Source organism: Cryptomeria japonica, chromosome 9, assembly GCF_030272615.1.
Source record: "Cryptomeria japonica chromosome 9, Sugi_1.0, whole genome shotgun sequence".
Classification (NCBI taxonomy): domain Eukaryota; kingdom Viridiplantae; phylum Streptophyta; class Pinopsida; order Cupressales; family Cupressaceae; genus Cryptomeria; species Cryptomeria japonica.
Window position 1 is genome coordinate 474,324,425 of NC_081413.1, and position 18,913 is coordinate 474,343,337.

General features: G+C 37.3%; 1 protein-coding gene across 2 annotated transcripts in view; it reads left to right on the forward strand.

The window, feature by feature from the left end:
• Positions 1 to 18,675, forward strand: part of LOC131075961 (sec14 cytosolic factor) — a 66,096-nt gene extending 47,421 nt beyond the window's left edge. Inside the window, exon 6 of one of the 2 annotated variants that reach the window (XM_058012958.2) lies at positions 18,211 to 18,675. In XM_058012958.2, the coding sequence (XP_057868941.2) occupies positions 18,211 to 18,312 (102 nt within the window). In that variant the 3' untranslated portion in view covers positions 18,313 to 18,675. Of the gene's footprint in view, positions 1 to 17,098; positions 17,677 to 18,210 lie in introns of those variants that run through there. The other variant, XM_058012957.2, reaches the window with a different exon arrangement.
• The last annotated feature ends 238 nt before the right edge of the window (positions 18,676 to 18,913 follow it).

Sequence of the window (18,913 nt, forward strand, 5' to 3'; positions counted from 1 at the left end):
TCATACCATTGGAGACATATCCGAGTTTTAAAAGAACAAGGCAGAAGGCAGGTGTATCATTTCCATTCTTTATTGGAAATATGGAAGAATCTTGTTCAGCACAGGTAGCTGAAAGTGTCAGGCTAGAGATGCAGTGGTACCCTTTTACCTTCTACCAATCTAGAGCTAATTTTGATCCTCACCATAACATCAGATCAACAAAGGAAGAAAGATTTAGACATATAGTGGATATAGAAGACTATTGGGCAAATGTAGAAAATGAATTTGATATCAGAAAAAGAATGTGTTCCAGGCTATTAGTAAATTTCATTAGGATAACCGGACCTTTCCTTGTGCCCGATCAGCTGGAAGATGACGGAGAACATATTCAGCCTGACTTTGATAAGCATGCACCCCTTTCTCATATCAAGTGGTCAGAACCAGATCATGCAGACTTAACCATCCTAATGAAACCAGTCATGAAATATACTAGGTGGTGGGTTGGTTAGCCATGTCAAAGGTTGAATAGGGAAAATGTAATTTTTTGACTTATAATCTGATGGGAGTAGCAGAAGGATATTCTTCAAGTGAAGAAGCAACACAGAATGCCAGACCAAGCAAGAATGCTAAAAGGAAAGGGAAGGCAATTGAAATTGAAGAACCTATTCAGCAAAGGAAGAAAATAGAACCATCTCATTTTGCCACATCAAGGATTGAGAAATACATATTAAATATTGATGAATCATTGGTTGAAATAGAAATTCCTTCTTTAGTTCATGAGGAAAATGCAGAATTAGTCCATCAGGAAGATGAACAACCACCATCTCCTACTGCCACATAAATCCTAGAATCTAAGTATGATACAGATATTGAAGCAGAAGGAGGGTTTCAAGAAGGAATGATTTCCGCTCTCTGGAGAATTGCACATGATCAAGAAACAAAAGATGACCAAGAAGTAGAAGGCATTGAGCAGCCTACTGTTCCTACATGGTTGAGGGAAAGATTAAAAATGAACACACAAGCAGTGGGAGAGCCAGAAGAGGATGACATGGCTGATTTCTTAGCCAGATTAGAACAAACTGCTGTGAAGAAGCCGGCTAAAAGATTTTCTACCATCCAAAGAGATGAGACATGCAATTGTACAATACAGATTGCATTTCCTAAAGTAGCCAAGGCAAAAGGGGACATTGGTCCACACGAGTATGAAATCACTACTTTTGACCTGGGACCAACTACAAAGGCCCAAGCAAAGGAAGATCTAGACAATTCAGTCTCATCCATAAAGGCGCAGCTGGATGAAGAAACAAAGAAGAAGCAAGAATACAAGAAAGAAGTGGAACGTTTTAGAGATTATATTCGGCACTTGATTACTAAGCCACTCAATCAAGCAAATCTAGAGACTCCTACTTTTGGATTCACAGCAGGTGATCAAAGGTTCTGAGGAAGATGCAGTAACAACCAGAGAAACTAGAGATTGGATAGAGAATATAAAAGAAGAAGCAACCAAGTTCATAGAGGGGATCACATCAGCATATGATCAAACTTCTTCTTTGCTTTCCAAGATTGAGACTTTGGCAGAAATATGGGCTGATTTCTAGGATGTCCGAGATAGAATCATTCCATCCCTTAGAGAGTTGAGAGGAATCTCATCTCAAGAGTTGGTCAATAAAGAGATAATTGAAGCAGGTGCTGCTTATGATTTCCATAGTTGGCTCTGGACACTGGTTGCACAGAATGAGGTCTTGGAGAAGGTGAAAGTTGATGCTGATAAAGTAGAGGAGCAGATAAGGGCCATTCAGGATAAGACTTGCCTTATAGTTGTAGAATTACTTGAGAAAGAAACAATCCGAGAGAGGATATGCAGTTGGAGAATATGAAGATCAAAATATAGGACAATTGCTTTGCGATCTTAGGATCAGTTTTGAAGAGCCACTTGGCTAAAATATCAAATCTCCTTTCCATTAGGGATGCCTTTCAGAAGCAGCAAGTAGATTGGGAAATCACCTTTGCTTTGTGCGTCGATGACTTGGAAGGATTAGAATGCAAGGTCAACCTATTGCCACATGTCTCCATGGATGAGATTGACCAGATTGTGTCTAGGTTCATCGAGTATTAGAAGAAGGGGGTGCAATCCTAAAAGATAGCATCTCGTGCCACTTGTCTTATGTGCAGTTAATCGTAGATTTTATTTTGGGAAACCCTAATTAGGGTTGTGTTGTTTAGATCTCAGCCGTTGATCTTAGATCGATCTTGGCCATTCATTTTTCTTTCAAAACTTTATATAAACCCCTCTCATTCTCTCATTTCATTGTTGTGGAGAGTTTTATGAGATTGTTGCACAGAGCTATTTGAGTAATAAAATATTCATTATCAGTATTGTTTTGAAATCTTTTTATTGCTAAATGGTTGCATGGTTACATACTCTCTTCAACAATTAGATTAGATTTGCTTAAGTAATTTGTTTTCAAGTTATTAGATGAATGATAGATCTGATAGTATTGATTGGTGAAATCTTGCTCATACTTTTGTTGGATGGATGATTTCCTTTCTATGTGCAAAGTTAGTCTGAGCTATTTTAATATGGATATTTAACTTCTACTTGGAATAATATTGGTCAATTGTTTGTATTCTTCCTAAGTGTGAAAACCTTAAGCATAACCTTAGAAGATTGCACCCGCTTTGTGTAGTTGTCCGAGTGTGGCGAAACAAAGCGTCATTTTCGGTTTCACCCAGTCATTACCGTCTCTTGACTTCATAGGAATAGCTTAGAAGTGGTATAGAATCCCTAAACCTTCATCCTTTTTTATCTTTTTTGAAGTCCTAAATCGAAAATCCAAAAACATAGAGTATAAATTGTTAAATCTGCCTAAGTTCAACCTGTGAATGATTTGAGTTTGCATGTAAGTCCCCCTTGAGTTTTTCAGCATACACTACCCAAGCAGCTATCCCACTAAAGTCGCTCGTTCGCACATATAGACCTTAGATTGCTTTGTGGTCTTTCTCACAATCTTGGCACAAGTAGTGATTTTGTTCAGGAGAGGATAGAGTATCCTTGTGGTATTTTATTCTAAGTGTTTGGTATATGATAAAACGTACACCAACAGGGTGCCAGCCCAAACCCCCACAAGGGGCTTGCCCCAATCACGAGGTGTGCTGCCTTGCAAGCCCATTGGGGACAATACTCGTGGACCTCCATGAGGGGTGCTGCCTCTCAACCACATCAGGGTCTCCACTCCCAAATTTGTAGTTGACCCTATACTAGAATTGGCAACTTTATTTTCAGCATAGAAGTTCATATATATCCAGAGGCTGAACTTGTTTTTTGGTCTATGATATGTACTAAACTCAAATTTTGATTTATATATGATGAAAATCAGCGACATGTTTCACAAATTCAGTTTATATGTGTGTTTTTGAAGAATATTTTTTAAAAACTACGTATTTTTAAATGTTCAATAAATTTGCTTAGTTATTGCCAAGTTTGCCCCTTAGTTTATAATTTTTTTGGGCCTGCTGAGTTATTGCTAAGTCCGAGTTTTTCAAGTATGCAATTCATAACATTAATGCTAATTTTGTCACAATCCCATGAGGGGTGCTGCCTCTCAACCCCATCAGGGTCTCCACTCCCAAATTGTAGTTGACCCTATTCTAGAATTGGCAACTTTATTTTCAGCATAGAAGTTCATATATATCCAAAGGCTGAACTTTTTTTTGGTCTATGATATGTACTAAACTCAAATTTTGATTTATATATGATGAAAATCAGCGATATGTTTCACAAATTCAGTTTATATGTGTGTTTTTGAAGAATATTTAAAAAAAACTATGTATTTTTAAATGTTCAATAAATTTGCTTAGTTATTGCCAAGTTTGCCCCCTAGTTTATAAATTTTTTGGGCCTGTTGAGTTATTGCTAAGTCCGAGTTTTTCAAGTATGCAATTCATAACATTAATGCTAATTTTGTCACAATCCCATGAGGGGTGCTGCCTCTCAACCCCATCAGGGTCTCCACTCCCAAATTGTAGTTGACCCTATTCTAGAATTGGCAACTTTATTTTCAGCATAGAAGTTCATATATATCCAAAGGCTGAACTTTTTTTTGGTCTATGATATGTACTAAACTCAAATTTTGATTTATATATGATGAAAATCAGCGATATGTTTCACAAATTCAGTTTATATGTGTGTTTTTGAAGAATATTTAAAAAAAACTATGTATTTTTAAATGTTCAATAAATTTGCTTAGTTATTGCCAAGTTTGCCCCCTAGTTTATAAATTTTTTGGGCCTGTTGAGTTATTGCTAAGTCCGAGTTTTTCAAGTATGCAATTCATAACATTAATGCTAATTTTGTCACATTCCCATCCAAGTGGTCAATGGGCATGGATAGAAATTAAAAAGGAGAACAGTAAAGAAAAGCTTTTTGACACTTGAAGAGAGGACGAGGGAAACAACATGCATTAAAGAGGACAGGGCACTTCCTTGCAGAGCAGGGCCATGTAATAATATGGTATGGTGCCCAATCATCATGTCAGTCGAAGCTATTGGAACCAGGAGCTAATGAAGGAAAAAAAAACAAAAAACCCACAACCTTCTCTTGTCAACAACGCACAAGGAGACTATGGAGATAATACGAGCAACCAAGGAGAAGATGAGAAATAAGGCAAAGAGCGAAAATGTGAAGAGTAAAGGGCAGAGAGGATTGGATAAAGGAAGAAAAGTTGCAGATAGGAATGGATGTCTCAGTCAACGACTTTTGTAGCATCCTCCATGTCGATATAGGTCACGGATAACTATGAAGATGAAAAGGATAGAGTGATAGGGAGAGTCTGGTTTTGGAGAAGGAAGGGAATGGAATAGGAAGTGCTAAGGCTCGCTCTGTCACGTGGGCAAATGCATTGTGGCTGTTAATTTAGTTGAGCCTTCTGATTCGTGGCACTTGTGATATTGATTCAGTTCCCATGTTGTGTGATGAGGCTTGGCCTAAGTGTTTATGGTAATTGTTGTAGTTACAGTTGTTTTGGTAGACTAGAATGCCGCATTCTCTCCCCCCACCCCTATCATTCTAGAATGTGGAAGCACAAACAAAGCACATGAATTGTTTGACTCAATGTCTAAAAAAATGTGGTCTCGTGGAGTGCAATGAATGCAGCATACACACAAAATATATTTGTTGAAAAGGCTTTTGAAACTACCAAGCAAATGCACTTGGCAAGCGTAAAGATAGATCCTATGCTCCCACTCCAATCTCTTTTTGTCTAAGCAACTTGGAATAGGGTATGCCGCAATTGGATTTGTTGAAAAGGCTTTTGAAACAACCAAGCAAATGCAATTGGTGGGTGTAGATCCAAAATCTACAACTTGTGCTAGCATTCTCCTTGATTGTGTTGCCCTTAGAGCGTTGGAACAAGGTAGGGACATCCCTCGATGTATATGGGTTACAGGGATTCCCAATTGACACCAGAGAGGGGATTTTGGAGTAGACGTTGCAATAATGCCAGGAGAGGAAATCCTAGGAGTAGGAAGTGGCATTAGAATAAGGAACACAATAACAAAGGCACAAGGGGGAAAGATTGTAGATTTTAGCATCAAAATTAGGAGTATCTTTAACTCTCCCCAAAGCTAAGTATAACATCTTTCAATGCTATTGAGTTTGGAATATTTACTTTTCCAATGGTTATGTAAGGATTTTCAAGATTTATAATAAAGGATATGAAACAAGTAGAAAATGGCCATTAAAGTAATGTTATTGACTTCAAGTAATATTCATGTTTCTTTTAGGCTTGTCAATTGCTAATATTATTTGGTATTGGATTTTAATAGTGAGGAAGTTATATTCATTTTTCCTTGTAGCATGTAGAATGTTGAATGATAAAAGAGTATTTTGCAAGGTCTTATTCTAGTTGTAAAATAAGTAGTATGTTAAGGTGCTGTCTCTCTTATGAGTATTGTTACTAATGCTACTTGTTTTGACATTAACCAATCAACTTAAGAGCAATTCTATTGGACCTATTAGTTAGTAGAAGGATAATTTGTGATTGCTCCTTACATGGTCAATTACCAATATTTTCACTTGCACATAGAAGCTTGCAACCTATGAACAATAATATAAACGGTGACTTTGTTTAGTGTTACTATATCCACACTTTGCTAAACATATCTCTAATGCATAAAACTTTATGCTTTGATAATTAGTTGATACCATGGTAAAAGATTTATATGATTGAAAGGTCTATCAACCTTTTAAAGACTAGAACCTGGATATAAGAATCATCATGTGAAGTAAAAGAAGGGTACTATAACTAAATTAGATTTATTTTATTTTAACTATGCAATTATGTCTAATATATGTGTACATATTTGTTTTGGACAAGTTGTCCTTATAAGTGCTCGTTGCTTAGGGCGTGTTATTAATGTTGAGTGATGGTTCGATACTTAGTTAAGATGTTTGACAATTGTGACCACTGAACCTAAAGAAGTTTGGATATATTGACCCTAGTAATGCTCATTCTAGGACATTGAACTAATTCATTATGGTAACGTCATATATGTTCTTATCATTTTCTTACATGGTCTTCATTCATTAAGACTACCTTTGATTTCTCAAGGGTAACTAAATGTCAAGGTTGGGAATAGGGTTGGCTTCCTTGCATATCATTAAATGCTAATCATGGTTGAGAAATAGTAAATGGAATCCTAATAGGTAGATGACTACTTTTATTTGATAAGATTGGATATGATGTGGGTATTAATATAAATTGAGCTGTATGTATATATCTATATATCAACTTCTATCTAATTAAGCCTCTAAATTGTCATATGTGATGATATTAATAAATATGGCATTGTCCCTTGTGGGAAACTCCAAATGGTTTGTACTCCTATATTGGGGTATATGTGACTAATAAACTAATTCAGTTGGAAAAGTATTGGACATAACCATATTGGTCAACTAAGCATTGGAAAATCTACTATAGTGGCAATAGGTTTAATAAGTTCTTCAATGCCATTTTATCTTCCTTTCTTAATACAATAGTAAGGCATACTATATAATTATAGAATGGTATTTGGGGGTTGGGGTAAAGACTTTTATTGACCCTTGAGTATGAGAACCTTAATATATAACATATTATATGTATTTCAAGTGGAGTTGCTTTCCTATGAGTTTGTATAAACCAAGGTAATTTGTGTTGCGTAGTAAACCTAGCCCTAAAATCAATATGATGAAACCTTGGGAAATGTGTGTAGGTGTTCTTTGAGAGACCTTGTAAGGAGAACTACGTGTGACTTTGATCTGTTTGGAAGCGGGAATGTAGGTGGTCCTTGGGTGAAGGATGCCCTTGTGATGTCAAGTTTGTAGGGGTAGAGTCTAGGGGGGATAACCCCAAAGTTTTGGGTAGTTCCTAACCTGTCGACCTTTCCTCTTTAGTAGGCTTCAAATGAGGCCGAAAAGGCATTAGAAGATTATGGAAGAGTTAAGAAAGCCTTATAACTCGTATTTAATATATATTGTGTTTTTGAATGACAAGTTGATAAAGTGAAAGGGTAGACCACCTTATAGTTGGTTTGTTTATCTATTGAGTAGAGGCCATCTTGAGTTGGATCCAAGTGAACTTGAATCTTAGACCTGTAAGACTTGATGTAAATACTCCTTGACTTGTCTTGATTATAATCTACTTTTTCTAAATTAGGAATGTCTCTTCCATTTATAGCACTAAGCCATGTATAGGTGCTGACTTTTACGGCAACGGATGGAGATAGGAGCCTATGAGGGCATAGGTAGAGGATGGTATTCCTCTAGCACGTAGACTAGTCCTCTCTATCCGAGGTGATCACCAAAGGATAAATCCTATGGCCCACTTAAAATAAGCTTATCTGCTCGAGATTGATAGTAGTCAAGGAGCGTACTATGCCGGTAGACTGTTAGTCGTACCCCCTAGTTAGCGGATGGTTATTACCAGTTGCATGCAGGCAAGGGATACCCCACATTGATCTAGGGTATTGGGCAGATTCTGCTAGGAGCATGTAGGCCTAGGGGCCAGTTGCATGCCAGCGACGGATGTCCTTGTTGCTTAGTCGTTCGGTGGACTGTAGGGAAGAGAATTTCTAATGAAGAATAGATAGGTAATAATTGGAACAATCTTGTTGTATAATTTTGGGTATCTTGATGTGGAAATAGTATAATTGGCTTGTTAGGATGAGGATAGACACTTGGTGTAGTATGGGATACATCAAAACTTGTTCTTGCTTGCCTATTGGTGCAAAAGACTGGACAAAGAATGTGTCCCACGGTGTAGCGTGCAATGCACTGACATTTATTTTATTTGGGATGCACTATGGGCAAGTGGTAGCTAGTTGTTATGGATATGTTAGTTCCTCACTGTGTAAATGCTAGTCACTAGGTATGTGATGCCTACTGAAGCTAGTCACAATCTACGAGAGTTGTATATTGAAGCTAGTCTCTATGAATATGGGATGTATGCTAGAGCCAATCACTTTGTACATGTGACGTAAGCCAGAGCTAGTCATCATGTGTGTGATGTGTACGAGCTAGTCCCATGTGTTAATGGGAAGTTTGCTCGAATCACTCTTTATGGAATTGGAAATCTTGGAAGAGTATGACCCCAATGTAATTGTGTATGTACACTATTTGAATGCGATTAGATATTGCTTTATTATTGTTGGTCTAATTTTTATTAAATAGCCTGGTTTAAAGAGAGATCAAAGATCTCATTCAAGAGGAGAGAATGAACTACCTCTAAACTTCATGGGTGAACTACGAAGCCTCTGACTTCCCTCGAAGGGATACGTAGGTAGGGTCATTGGGAATGAACCCTTGAGGCTTAGGTCTAGGTCTAATAGGGATCCTAACCTCTAGAGTTTACCACCTTTGAGAGCAAGCGTAAGTGGTGGTATTGAGTTGTCACCACTATGGTGATTGAATAAATTATGAAGCCAACACTTCTAAGTTGGAACAAGAAGCTCTGTTGATTAAGTTCGTGTGAAATTAAAAAATAAATAAAAAATTAGTAGCAACCGAAGGGCGATTGTTACATAGGTATCAAAACAACCAGGTTCAAACACTAGAGACCTACGAAGCCCACTTGACTTTGGATTATAGGAAATATTCATGCACTATTGAATGATCATATCTAAGTTGGACTCCTAGTACAAATGTATTTGCTTTGAACTTCTTTATGGATTTTAAGCTTGTGAGAGTGACTAGCTAGTCCTAACTAAGACTAGACATAAGGGGGTTTGAAAGGAAATTTTGATATATGAATTGTAAATGAATATTATGAGTGTGCAACAAAAAGTTGTGGTATTTAATTATTGTTGTGATTATTTTGATAACCCAATTCTTCTAGGTGATTTGAAACCTTTCATGTGTGGTAACTGTCATGGTATATCTAAAATATCAAGAGTCTTTCTCTTGATATGGGCATGAATTGCTATCCCATTTATTGGATGAGTATGTATTATGTTAGAGTTGGTACCACCCTCGACGGGTAGTTTGTAGCTACCTTAATATAAAATGTTGTAATTAAAAGCTTGATTGAGCAAGAAGAAATTCTTATCCATAGTAATAAAGTGCTTATGAGGAATGAAGGGTGGGTGGAGACTATTATGCATCCACTACATTCATTGCCTTTGTAAATGATCTACTAACAAGTTTGGAAATGAGTTTGCATTATAATGGGCATAATATGATGTATGAAAAATACCTTAAAAGGAACACATAGACTTGAATTTAATAATTTATAAACTTAGTGATTGAATAAACTTGCTCGAATTAATACTTCTCTAATGTTTAGCAGTGTTTATCAAGAAAAGTAATCCAAAAACCATTAAGACGCTTTGCGAAAACCCTACAAATTGCTTTTTGAGGATATATTTATAAGAATGTGACTTGCTTTTCCACATTTTTTCGTGTTTTCGTCCCGTTTTAGGGTTTTGTGGTGAGCAGCAATTTTTTTAGAATTAATCGTGTGATTTTTCCGGGATTAACCATTTAAAAAACCGTTGAAAATCGGCAAAAAAGGTTGATTGATATATTGCGATTTTTTGGAGAAAAATTCGCTGGCCTTCCCAATCGCCAATTAATCACCTCATTGGGAGTCTTTGTTACAAGTGCGATTGTCGTTGCACTAAAAGATCGACCTGTTAATGCCCGATACAACCACTGACTTATAGAATCCACAGGAGACGGTTAAACCATGTCACGAACCCAAGCGCTGCGTTGCACAACACAAGGAGACCAAGGACACACACCTTGCAACAATCTCCCCCCCCCCCCCCCCCCAACACAAGCGAGGGGTTTGAACCTATGACCAAGCTGTAATAACACTTGTTACAAGTGTGGTTGTCGTTTTGCACCAAAAGATCGACCTGTAGTGCCCGATACAACCACTAGACTTATGAATCCACAGGAGGGGGTTAAACCATGTCACAAACCCGAGCGTTGCGTTGCACAACACAAGGAGACCAAGGGCGCACACCTTGCAACAGTTTTTGCAGATTAATGCTTCTATAGTATCAACAATGTGTGAGGCTGCCAAAATTAATAAGAACAACACCAAAGAATCAACCACCTTGTTGTGACATATTCACACATCGCCCCATTATAAATGGGGACCCCTACTTTTTGCTTTCTGGGGTTTGTTTTTCTAGGTTTTTTAGGGTTTTGTCTGTTAGCCTTTGCATTTTGAGTGTCGCCAGGGGGATCACTAGGATGGTAGGCTCTGCTTGAGCCAAGGTGAGTCTATAGGGCCCCAGAATTAGGGTTTCTTTGAGAGTCTTTCTTAAGGCCTAGTTTTGCTCTTGTTGCTAATTGTGTCTTGCTTGGTGAGTGAGTATCATCCTTGAAGGTCTAAGTTAGGTCAAATTGGTGAGTGATGAAGTTTGGAATGTCATCCTGATCTTCAAATACCCTCAAATTTGGCTAAGTCTGGAATGTCTTCCTGATCCTGAAATTTGACTAATTCTGGAAAACTGAAGAATCCTCCAAAAACTAGATTTTGCATTATAACTCCTGGAGGTCCGAAACCACTCTCAAACATCCTGACAATATATACGGAATATAACTTAAATGTTATATTCCATACATGGATCCTCACGGAGAGACCAAAATGTCAAATTTCGCTTCTGACCCTTCCAAAGGGTCCAAAGCGAATTTCGCTCTTGACCCTTCGAAAGGGTCCAGAGCGAAATTCTCCATAGGACATTCTAGTTTGACCCAAACTTAGAACTAACGCATTCCCAGGCATTATTGAGGGCAAAGCACTTGTTTGGATGAAGAAATGTGAGAAATGAAATCAAGATTTGAGCCTAAATGTGAATTTCGCTCCTGACCCTTCCAAAGGGTCCAGAGCGAAATTCTCCCTAGACACCTTTTTTCTCCTTGTTTTGCACTGGAAACCTTGATTCCTTGGGCATGGTAAGGGCAAATTGACATATTCTTGCCTTAGGAAGTGATTTAAGGTGTTTGAAAGTGTGGATTTTGTCTAAAGCATGAATTTCGCTCCTGACCCTTCCAAAGGGTCCAGAGCGAAATTCACCTTTTCCTCTATTTTACTCTTTCATATGGCCAAGTTTTGGATTTTTGAGGCATAGTTGAGGAGACTTGGATGCATGTTTGCCTTGGAGAGGAGGTTTAAGACTACAAAATGGTGAAAATCAACCTAGAATGGAAATTTCGCTCCTGACCCTTCCAAAGGGTCTAGAGTGAAATCTTCCATTTGACCTTCTATCTTGCCTAAAATGATGAATAGAGCTTGAAAGGACCTTGAAATTGATCAAGTTTGAGAGAGAATTGTATAAATCAAGATTTTCGCTCCTGACCCTTCCAAAGGGTCCAGAGCGAAAATCCTTATAACCCTCATTTCCTTCCTAATTTTGGCTAAAGTGTTGGTCTCTAAGGCATGTTGGAAGGTAGATTGATGTGTTCTTGCCTTGGGGGATGATTGAAAGCGTTGAAAAGTGAAGATTTTGTCCAAGAATGGAAATTTTGCTCCTGACCCTTCCAAAGGGTCCAGAGCGAAATTTCCCATAAACCTCATTTCCTTCCTTGTTTGGACCTACATTCTAGTTTTGAAGTGTTGGGATGTAAGAATGTGAAGGATTTTAGCCTAGAACATGAATTTCGCTCCTGACCCTTCCAAAGGGTCCAGAGCGAAATTCCTTACAAACCTATTTTTTAACCTTGCTAGGGCTTAAAACTTTGTTCCTTGGGTGAAAACGATGAAATTTTATCTTGTAATGAAGAATGAGATTGAAAGGATGAAGAATCAAGTCAAGAATGAGAAATTTGCTCCTGACCCTTCCAAAGGGTCCAAAGCGAATTTTCTCAAAACCTCTCTTTTCTCTCAACTTTGTGCTAGATCAAGTGTGGGCTAAGGTAAATTCAAGAAGGAGATGTCCCTAAGAATGACTTCGAGTTGCTAGTGATCCAGGAATTTGAAGGAATTGAGCAAAGTATGAATTTCGCTCCTGACCCTTCCAAAGGGTCCGGGGTCAGGAGCGAAATTTCTAAAATCACCTATTTTCCTTGCAGGTCAAGTCAAACTTTGAGTTTTTATAGCTTGGATGGGTGTGAGGAGACATGTTTTTGCCCTTTTGAAGTAGATTGAGGTTGAAAGATGGAGGAATAAGCTCAAAACAAGATTTTCGCTCCTAAGCCTTCCAAAGGGTCTAGAGCGAAAAACCCTAAAACCATCCTTTTCTCCAAAATTTGTGTGAAGTCAGGCCTAGGCCAAGATGAGAGAAGCTCTTAGGATTGCCCTTGAATGATTTTTTACTACCAAAAATGTGAATTTTAGGCTAGGACAAGGATTTCGCTCTTGACCCTTCCAAAGGGTCTAGGGCGAAATCCTGGATAGGTCCTGTCCTTGGCCTTGATTTTGAGCGAATTTTCCCTTTCAGGCCTTCTGGGGATCAAGCAAATGTTGTTAAAATTGAGAGATGGATCCAAATGAGGGAATCAAGGGGAGACAGAGTGAGAAGAGTGGAATTGAGTGAGGGAAGACAAGCTAGGAATGAATTTCGCTCCTGACCCTTCCAAAGGGTCCAGAGCGAAATTCTTCAAATCAACTGTTTTTTCCCTTGTATGAGGCCAGGATTTTGATTCCTAGGGCATGGTTGAGGATGGAATGGTGTTACTTTGCCTTGCAAGATGAAGTGAAGTGAAGGAGATGAAGAATCAAGCCTAAGACTTGAATTTCACTCCTGACCCTTCCAAAGGGTCCAGGGTGAAATTCACAAAATGTCCTTTTTTCCTTCAAGTTTGAGCTAAGCCAGGATAGTGGTCAAGGAGGATTAGACTTGGAAATTGCCACAATCATGCATTTGAGTAGGTTTTGAGTCCAAGAGGTAAGGGTTTTGAGCTAAAGAGTGAATTTCGCTCCCGACCCTTCCAAAGGGTCCAGAGCGAAATTCTAAATTTCACCTAATTTGCTCATGATGAAGGTCAAAGCATGATTCCCTAGGCCTTTGAGAAGCTAAAGCTATCATATGTTTGCTTTGGGAGGAATTTTGGAGTAAGCAAGTAATAGAATTATCTTGGAATGCAAAAATCGCTCCTGACCCTTCCAAAGGGTCCAGGGCGAAATTCTTATAGGGCCTGTCCTTGGAGAGGATATTTAGCGAAATTCCGTTTTGATGTCTTCTCACTAATAATTTAAGGTGGAAAATGCTTTGTTGAAATGAATATGTCATATGTGCTTAATCACCTTTGGTTTATTTTGCAGATGGAGAAAACCAAGCCAGGGCAAGGACGACCACTTCTAGTCCAGCATCATCAAGGACGTTCCACTGGCAAAAGGGAAGACTCAAGGTGTTCAAGGAATTGCCAGCTACCTCCAGAACCTTTCACTTTGCCAAACTAAGGAACCACAAGATGACAATGAAAGGCGTTGCCAGCATTTCAAGGAAAGGTACACCACCCATCCATCACGTCAAAGACAGAGGAGAATCAAATAAGGTCAGTGCAAGGGTCCGTTGAAGAAGCAAATAGTTTTAGAAGAGTTAATTAAAGTTAGCTTCTCAACATCATCAAATTGAACATCAACCAAGTTACAAGTGTCAGACAAGGTGGCATCCCAATCATCACTCTAGTCGGATTGGTCCACCTCAGCATGACCAGATTCAATGTACCTAATTTACTAGAGGCAGCACAAACTTCGAGGCACCTACCCCTACTTCCTATTGGTCCTCACTCCTGGAATGTAATTTTCTCATTGGCTAGAGGAAGTTTGTTGTAACAAACTCTAATTAGGGTTTCTATCTTGTAATCCTATCCATTGATTCTAAATCAATCAGAGCCGTCTATTTGTAAAGGGTTTCTCTATATAAGCCCTGGCTCCTCATTTGTAAAGGATAATAGTTGGTTGATAGAGAATAGGAAATAGTTAGAGTAGAGTAGAAAGAGAAGGCAAAGATTGTTGCCAAGATGTTGTTGTAAAGGGCTTGTAAACTTCATTGAAGAAATGGTGAATTCTATGGGTCGATTCAACAATTTGCATGGTCTCTATACTTCTCAAATTTGATTTCATGTTATTAGATGAGTGGAAGAAATGTGTATGATCGATGGTGAAATATGTATATCCATACTACTAGCAGTTTGTTGATTGTAGGCTTGCCTTGTGTAGTCAACTGGAATCATTCAGCTTAAGCTTAACTTCAATTGTCGCATCTTCATTGATATGCATCAGCCTGATGGTGTCCATGCTTGTAGCGGTGATCTGAACATCATAAAGCTTTCCTCAGAAGATCGCACTAACCTTGTGGAGATGGTCCTAGGATGTCAAAGCAAGACTTAGTTAGAATTTCATCAAAGGTCATTCATTGCTCTTACATTCTTAGTATTAGAAATAGATCCCGTTTCAACTTTTCTCCTTTTTCCTTTTTTTTCCAAAATCAACGGCTAGTAAAATCTCACGTTCCGGCAATATCCAAAGCAAATCAGACGTTCGGGTTGTCAAAAGTAAGTCCCCTTGTGATTCCAGCAAAATCACATCATACCACGAAGAGCTTATCCACATGTAGAGAACCTACATAACAGAACCTTGAAGCTTCTCCGATTGATCCTTTTGCGATATCTTCAGCATTCGGGAGCTTTCTTCAAGAGAGGATAAGATACCTCTAGATATTTTATTCTGTGTTTGGTCGTGTACAAAAGACACATCAACACACCTATAGAACGACAACCAACTTGAGACTGAATAGTTATTGTCATCTCATGAGGTAAACAATTAATGAATCTCCTTTTCACTACAAAAACACATCTGATGAAAGTAGAAATATTCTTTCTAATCATTTAATAATTTTCCATTGCCTTGAATTATGCTGCTAAGCTTTTAGAATCATATTATTTTTCTATTTACACGGCATTACAAAAGTGCCAATGGAATTCAATCATACCAGGTTTAAAATGGAAATGTCTGGCAAAAACTAGGAAATTTGAAAAGTGATATCACATTCATAAAATAGAGAAAATCCTAATTTTGTAATTTTATTTCAAATATAATGCACAGTGATTAGAAATAAACAGTATATTAAAAAGCTTTCAATTATAAAAAATTCACAAATAGTATGCTTTTGGAAAAAAGCTATTTTACTTTGACTTTAGAGGGTTTGAGTGAAAAATAAAATTTCATCCTAAAATATTGACTTATACGGTCGTGGAGCATAGCCCTGCAGGACAGTAAGAATATAAAATTAAAAGAAACACCATTTGGATTTTAAATTTAACTCTAAAATAGGTCTGTTTGAAGCAAAAGTTAAAAAGAAATTTTTTAATTGCCCTAACATTATCCTAAAAATTTCCAGCCTTCCTATGCTTCCAATTTTTCTGCCTCTTGGAGGAAAAATGAGCCAGAACAAGGATAGGTATACATAAACATTTTTGGATCTACCATCCGAAAAACTTTGTGAAACATGGTAATTGTGGTGGTTTACGGTTACTCAGGATTAATTGTGACTGTTGGCAGAGTAATGTCACTGTGTTAGAATGCTCACAGATATGTTTGAGCTTGCTTCACAACCCAAGGATTGATATCATTCTTGTAGCAGCAAGATGCACTATCATTGTCAAAATCCCACTTAGGGGATACTCTCACTTGTTTCCTCATCACCAAGGGTGCTTTGTATCATAACTCTGCCATCTTTGTCAATTTTATGCTTGAGATAAAAGCTCCAATCAGAGCAGTAACAGTGTCTTTGATATCTGTCATAGCAGCTCCACATTTCATTGCACAACTACTGTCTACTTGAGTTCCTTTTTTTTTAACTTCTATTAGTCTTTGAATGTTTATATTTTAGTCATCAACATGTTTAGCTAGGTTACTGAAAGGAAAAAGGATAGCATATCAGTATACCCTGAAAAGAATGGACTTCTTTACTTTTCTGCACAATTGAAACTCAAATCCAGTATGGTTGAGGAAGATATTGCTCCTTGTGATGTTTGATGCATTGGTGCTATAAATTTTAAACATCTAAGATATTATGCCATCTGGTGCTGTGGGAGAAATCAAAAAACTTATTTGAGAGTTTGAAATTTCAAAATGATATGACACATGTGGAAATGATTATATCCTTACTATGAATAGTCATTTTCTTTGTTGTTTACAAAAGGGATTACATAAATTGAAGGTGAGATTACTTCGTAAAAAAATACAATCATCTCCAGTTTCTATGAAATTTTAATGTCATTTTCCAGAGGTTCTCGTGAGTTGTGATACTATACCTAAAATATCAAGGAAAGATCTTAAATGCAAGTTTCTGATCAACTTTTTAGTTGGATTTAAAGAAATGTACAATGTAAAATGCATATGCAAGAAAAAGTAGAATGGACTAAATGGAAATTTGTTTCATGATGTGCCTTCCTTGACATTGTTTTTGAGAGAACAATTAGGCTTCCTTAATGGAACATGTGTTGTGCAACTAGGATCTGCCTTTAATCATCATATGAGCACGATGGAAAGAGAACGACTAACATGCTTAGTTATGTTGGAAGTTATTTCATGAATGCAAGTATTTGTTCACTGTGGGATTCCATTTTCAATTCTATGAAGCACATAATTAAACGCCTTTCTGATATATTTATGTTTACTTTTTCCTTCAGGTAGTATTAGTTGAGAAGAAGGATATAAGAACAACTCTGTTGAATGATATTGATGAAAGTCAACTGCCTGAAATCTATGGAGGCGATTTGCCCTTAGTACCAATTCAGGATGCCGTTGTACCAAATGTACCTCCGAACTAAAGAAGACATGTAAAGGCTTGACAGTATCTGGTGTCAGGATGTTCTTAACTTTTCGCTTTGTACCAGAGATGCCAATGATAGCTGGTATCTAAGTTCTTATCCCATAATAAGAAGTTTCCAGTTGTACTATACTTATAGATGTCAACTGATTGGTGTACATCCCCATTTGTTGAATCTATATCTGAGCACCTTCCGCATATCATTGTTGACATCTCAGACCAAAAATGATCAAATATCATTTTTTTTGTGTAAGGTATCATTTTGATATGTGATGGTTATCAAGGTGTATAATGAATAATCTACAAATTCTGTCTCCTAAATAGATAGCCAAAGACAAAAAAGTGGTAGAAGGGAATAAATAATTATATAAAGCATCGATTGCATCCATAACTTTTGAGAGGAAATTATTTAGAACATGGAATGAAAATATTTGTATCTATTGTTTCTCGATAGAATAAACTCCATCCAATATGGGTATTTAAATTAGTCATAATAGTTAAAGAGGTATTCTAGTGTGCCCTGTAATGGTTCTAAGTGTATTCAAAAGTGATTGTATTTTAATATTTAGAAGTTAGTTTAGGATTACTTTTCTGTTTAATGTTCCGAACCATACCTTATTGTAATTGCTCGTGCATGGACCATTTGCATTGGCATTAGAATTTTAAAGGGACGAATGTTAACATCATCGTGGTGTTTTTAAAAACTGTATACTTGTATTGATGATGGGATCTAGTAAGCTACCTTGTGATGTCAGTGGAAACCGCATGTTTTTGCAGCCTCTGATTCAAATTAATTGTTAGTCTACCAATTGCCGATTCATTTATAGACAAAATGGTTCAAAATGCTGTATTAAAATCTAAGAGTCCAATAAATCAGAGACTTTGGAGAATTCTTGGTGTATAACCTAATTATTCTTATTGTTCATGTTGCAAATCTTTTCAATGATATTGCTTCCTTTGCTATTGTTTTAGACAATTATATCCCCAATCGAACAGAGACAAAAAAGCTTCAAGTTAAAGATTAACAGGGTTTTGAAGAAGCCATCATATATTCACTTTGGCAAGTGTTATTGAAGGGGCAAAAGCCGAGAGACATAGGGACTTTTGTAAGGCTTTGAAACTGTACCATGACATGATTTTAGAGACTTAAAAAAGTTGGGCCTTATGTTTTTAGTGATATGCTTGATCATAACCCTATATGAGGAGATTCTTGGCCGTTGTACACAAAATGGATAACACAACTTTCATACTAAGTATCATTGGAGTTGAGCAACTATTGTCGCCCACACTTTGGAGCTCTATATTGATGATGTGTTGAAAAATGCTTTGTAATGAATTAGATATAAGAGTTGGTTGTGTGTTGCTTAGGGTCTTAATTACCGTTTGTTGATGGTACTATTCCCTCCCCTCGTCCCCCCCTCACTTTATTAATGGATGTCAACAACAGCTAGATGTGCTCAATAAATTTGGTGCAGTGTAGATTATTGTTATTTTATGTGGATCAGTTAGGAGTTGAATCTAGGATTTTCTATGTGCACATTGAGGTGTACCATCATTTAGCTACTAGTCCTTTTTGTGGTTGGAAAATTTAATTAGGCTCCTAATTATAGTTATCTTAATTTAAGTAGGTTCTTAATTATGGTTATCTTAATTTTAGTAGGCTCCTAATTATAGT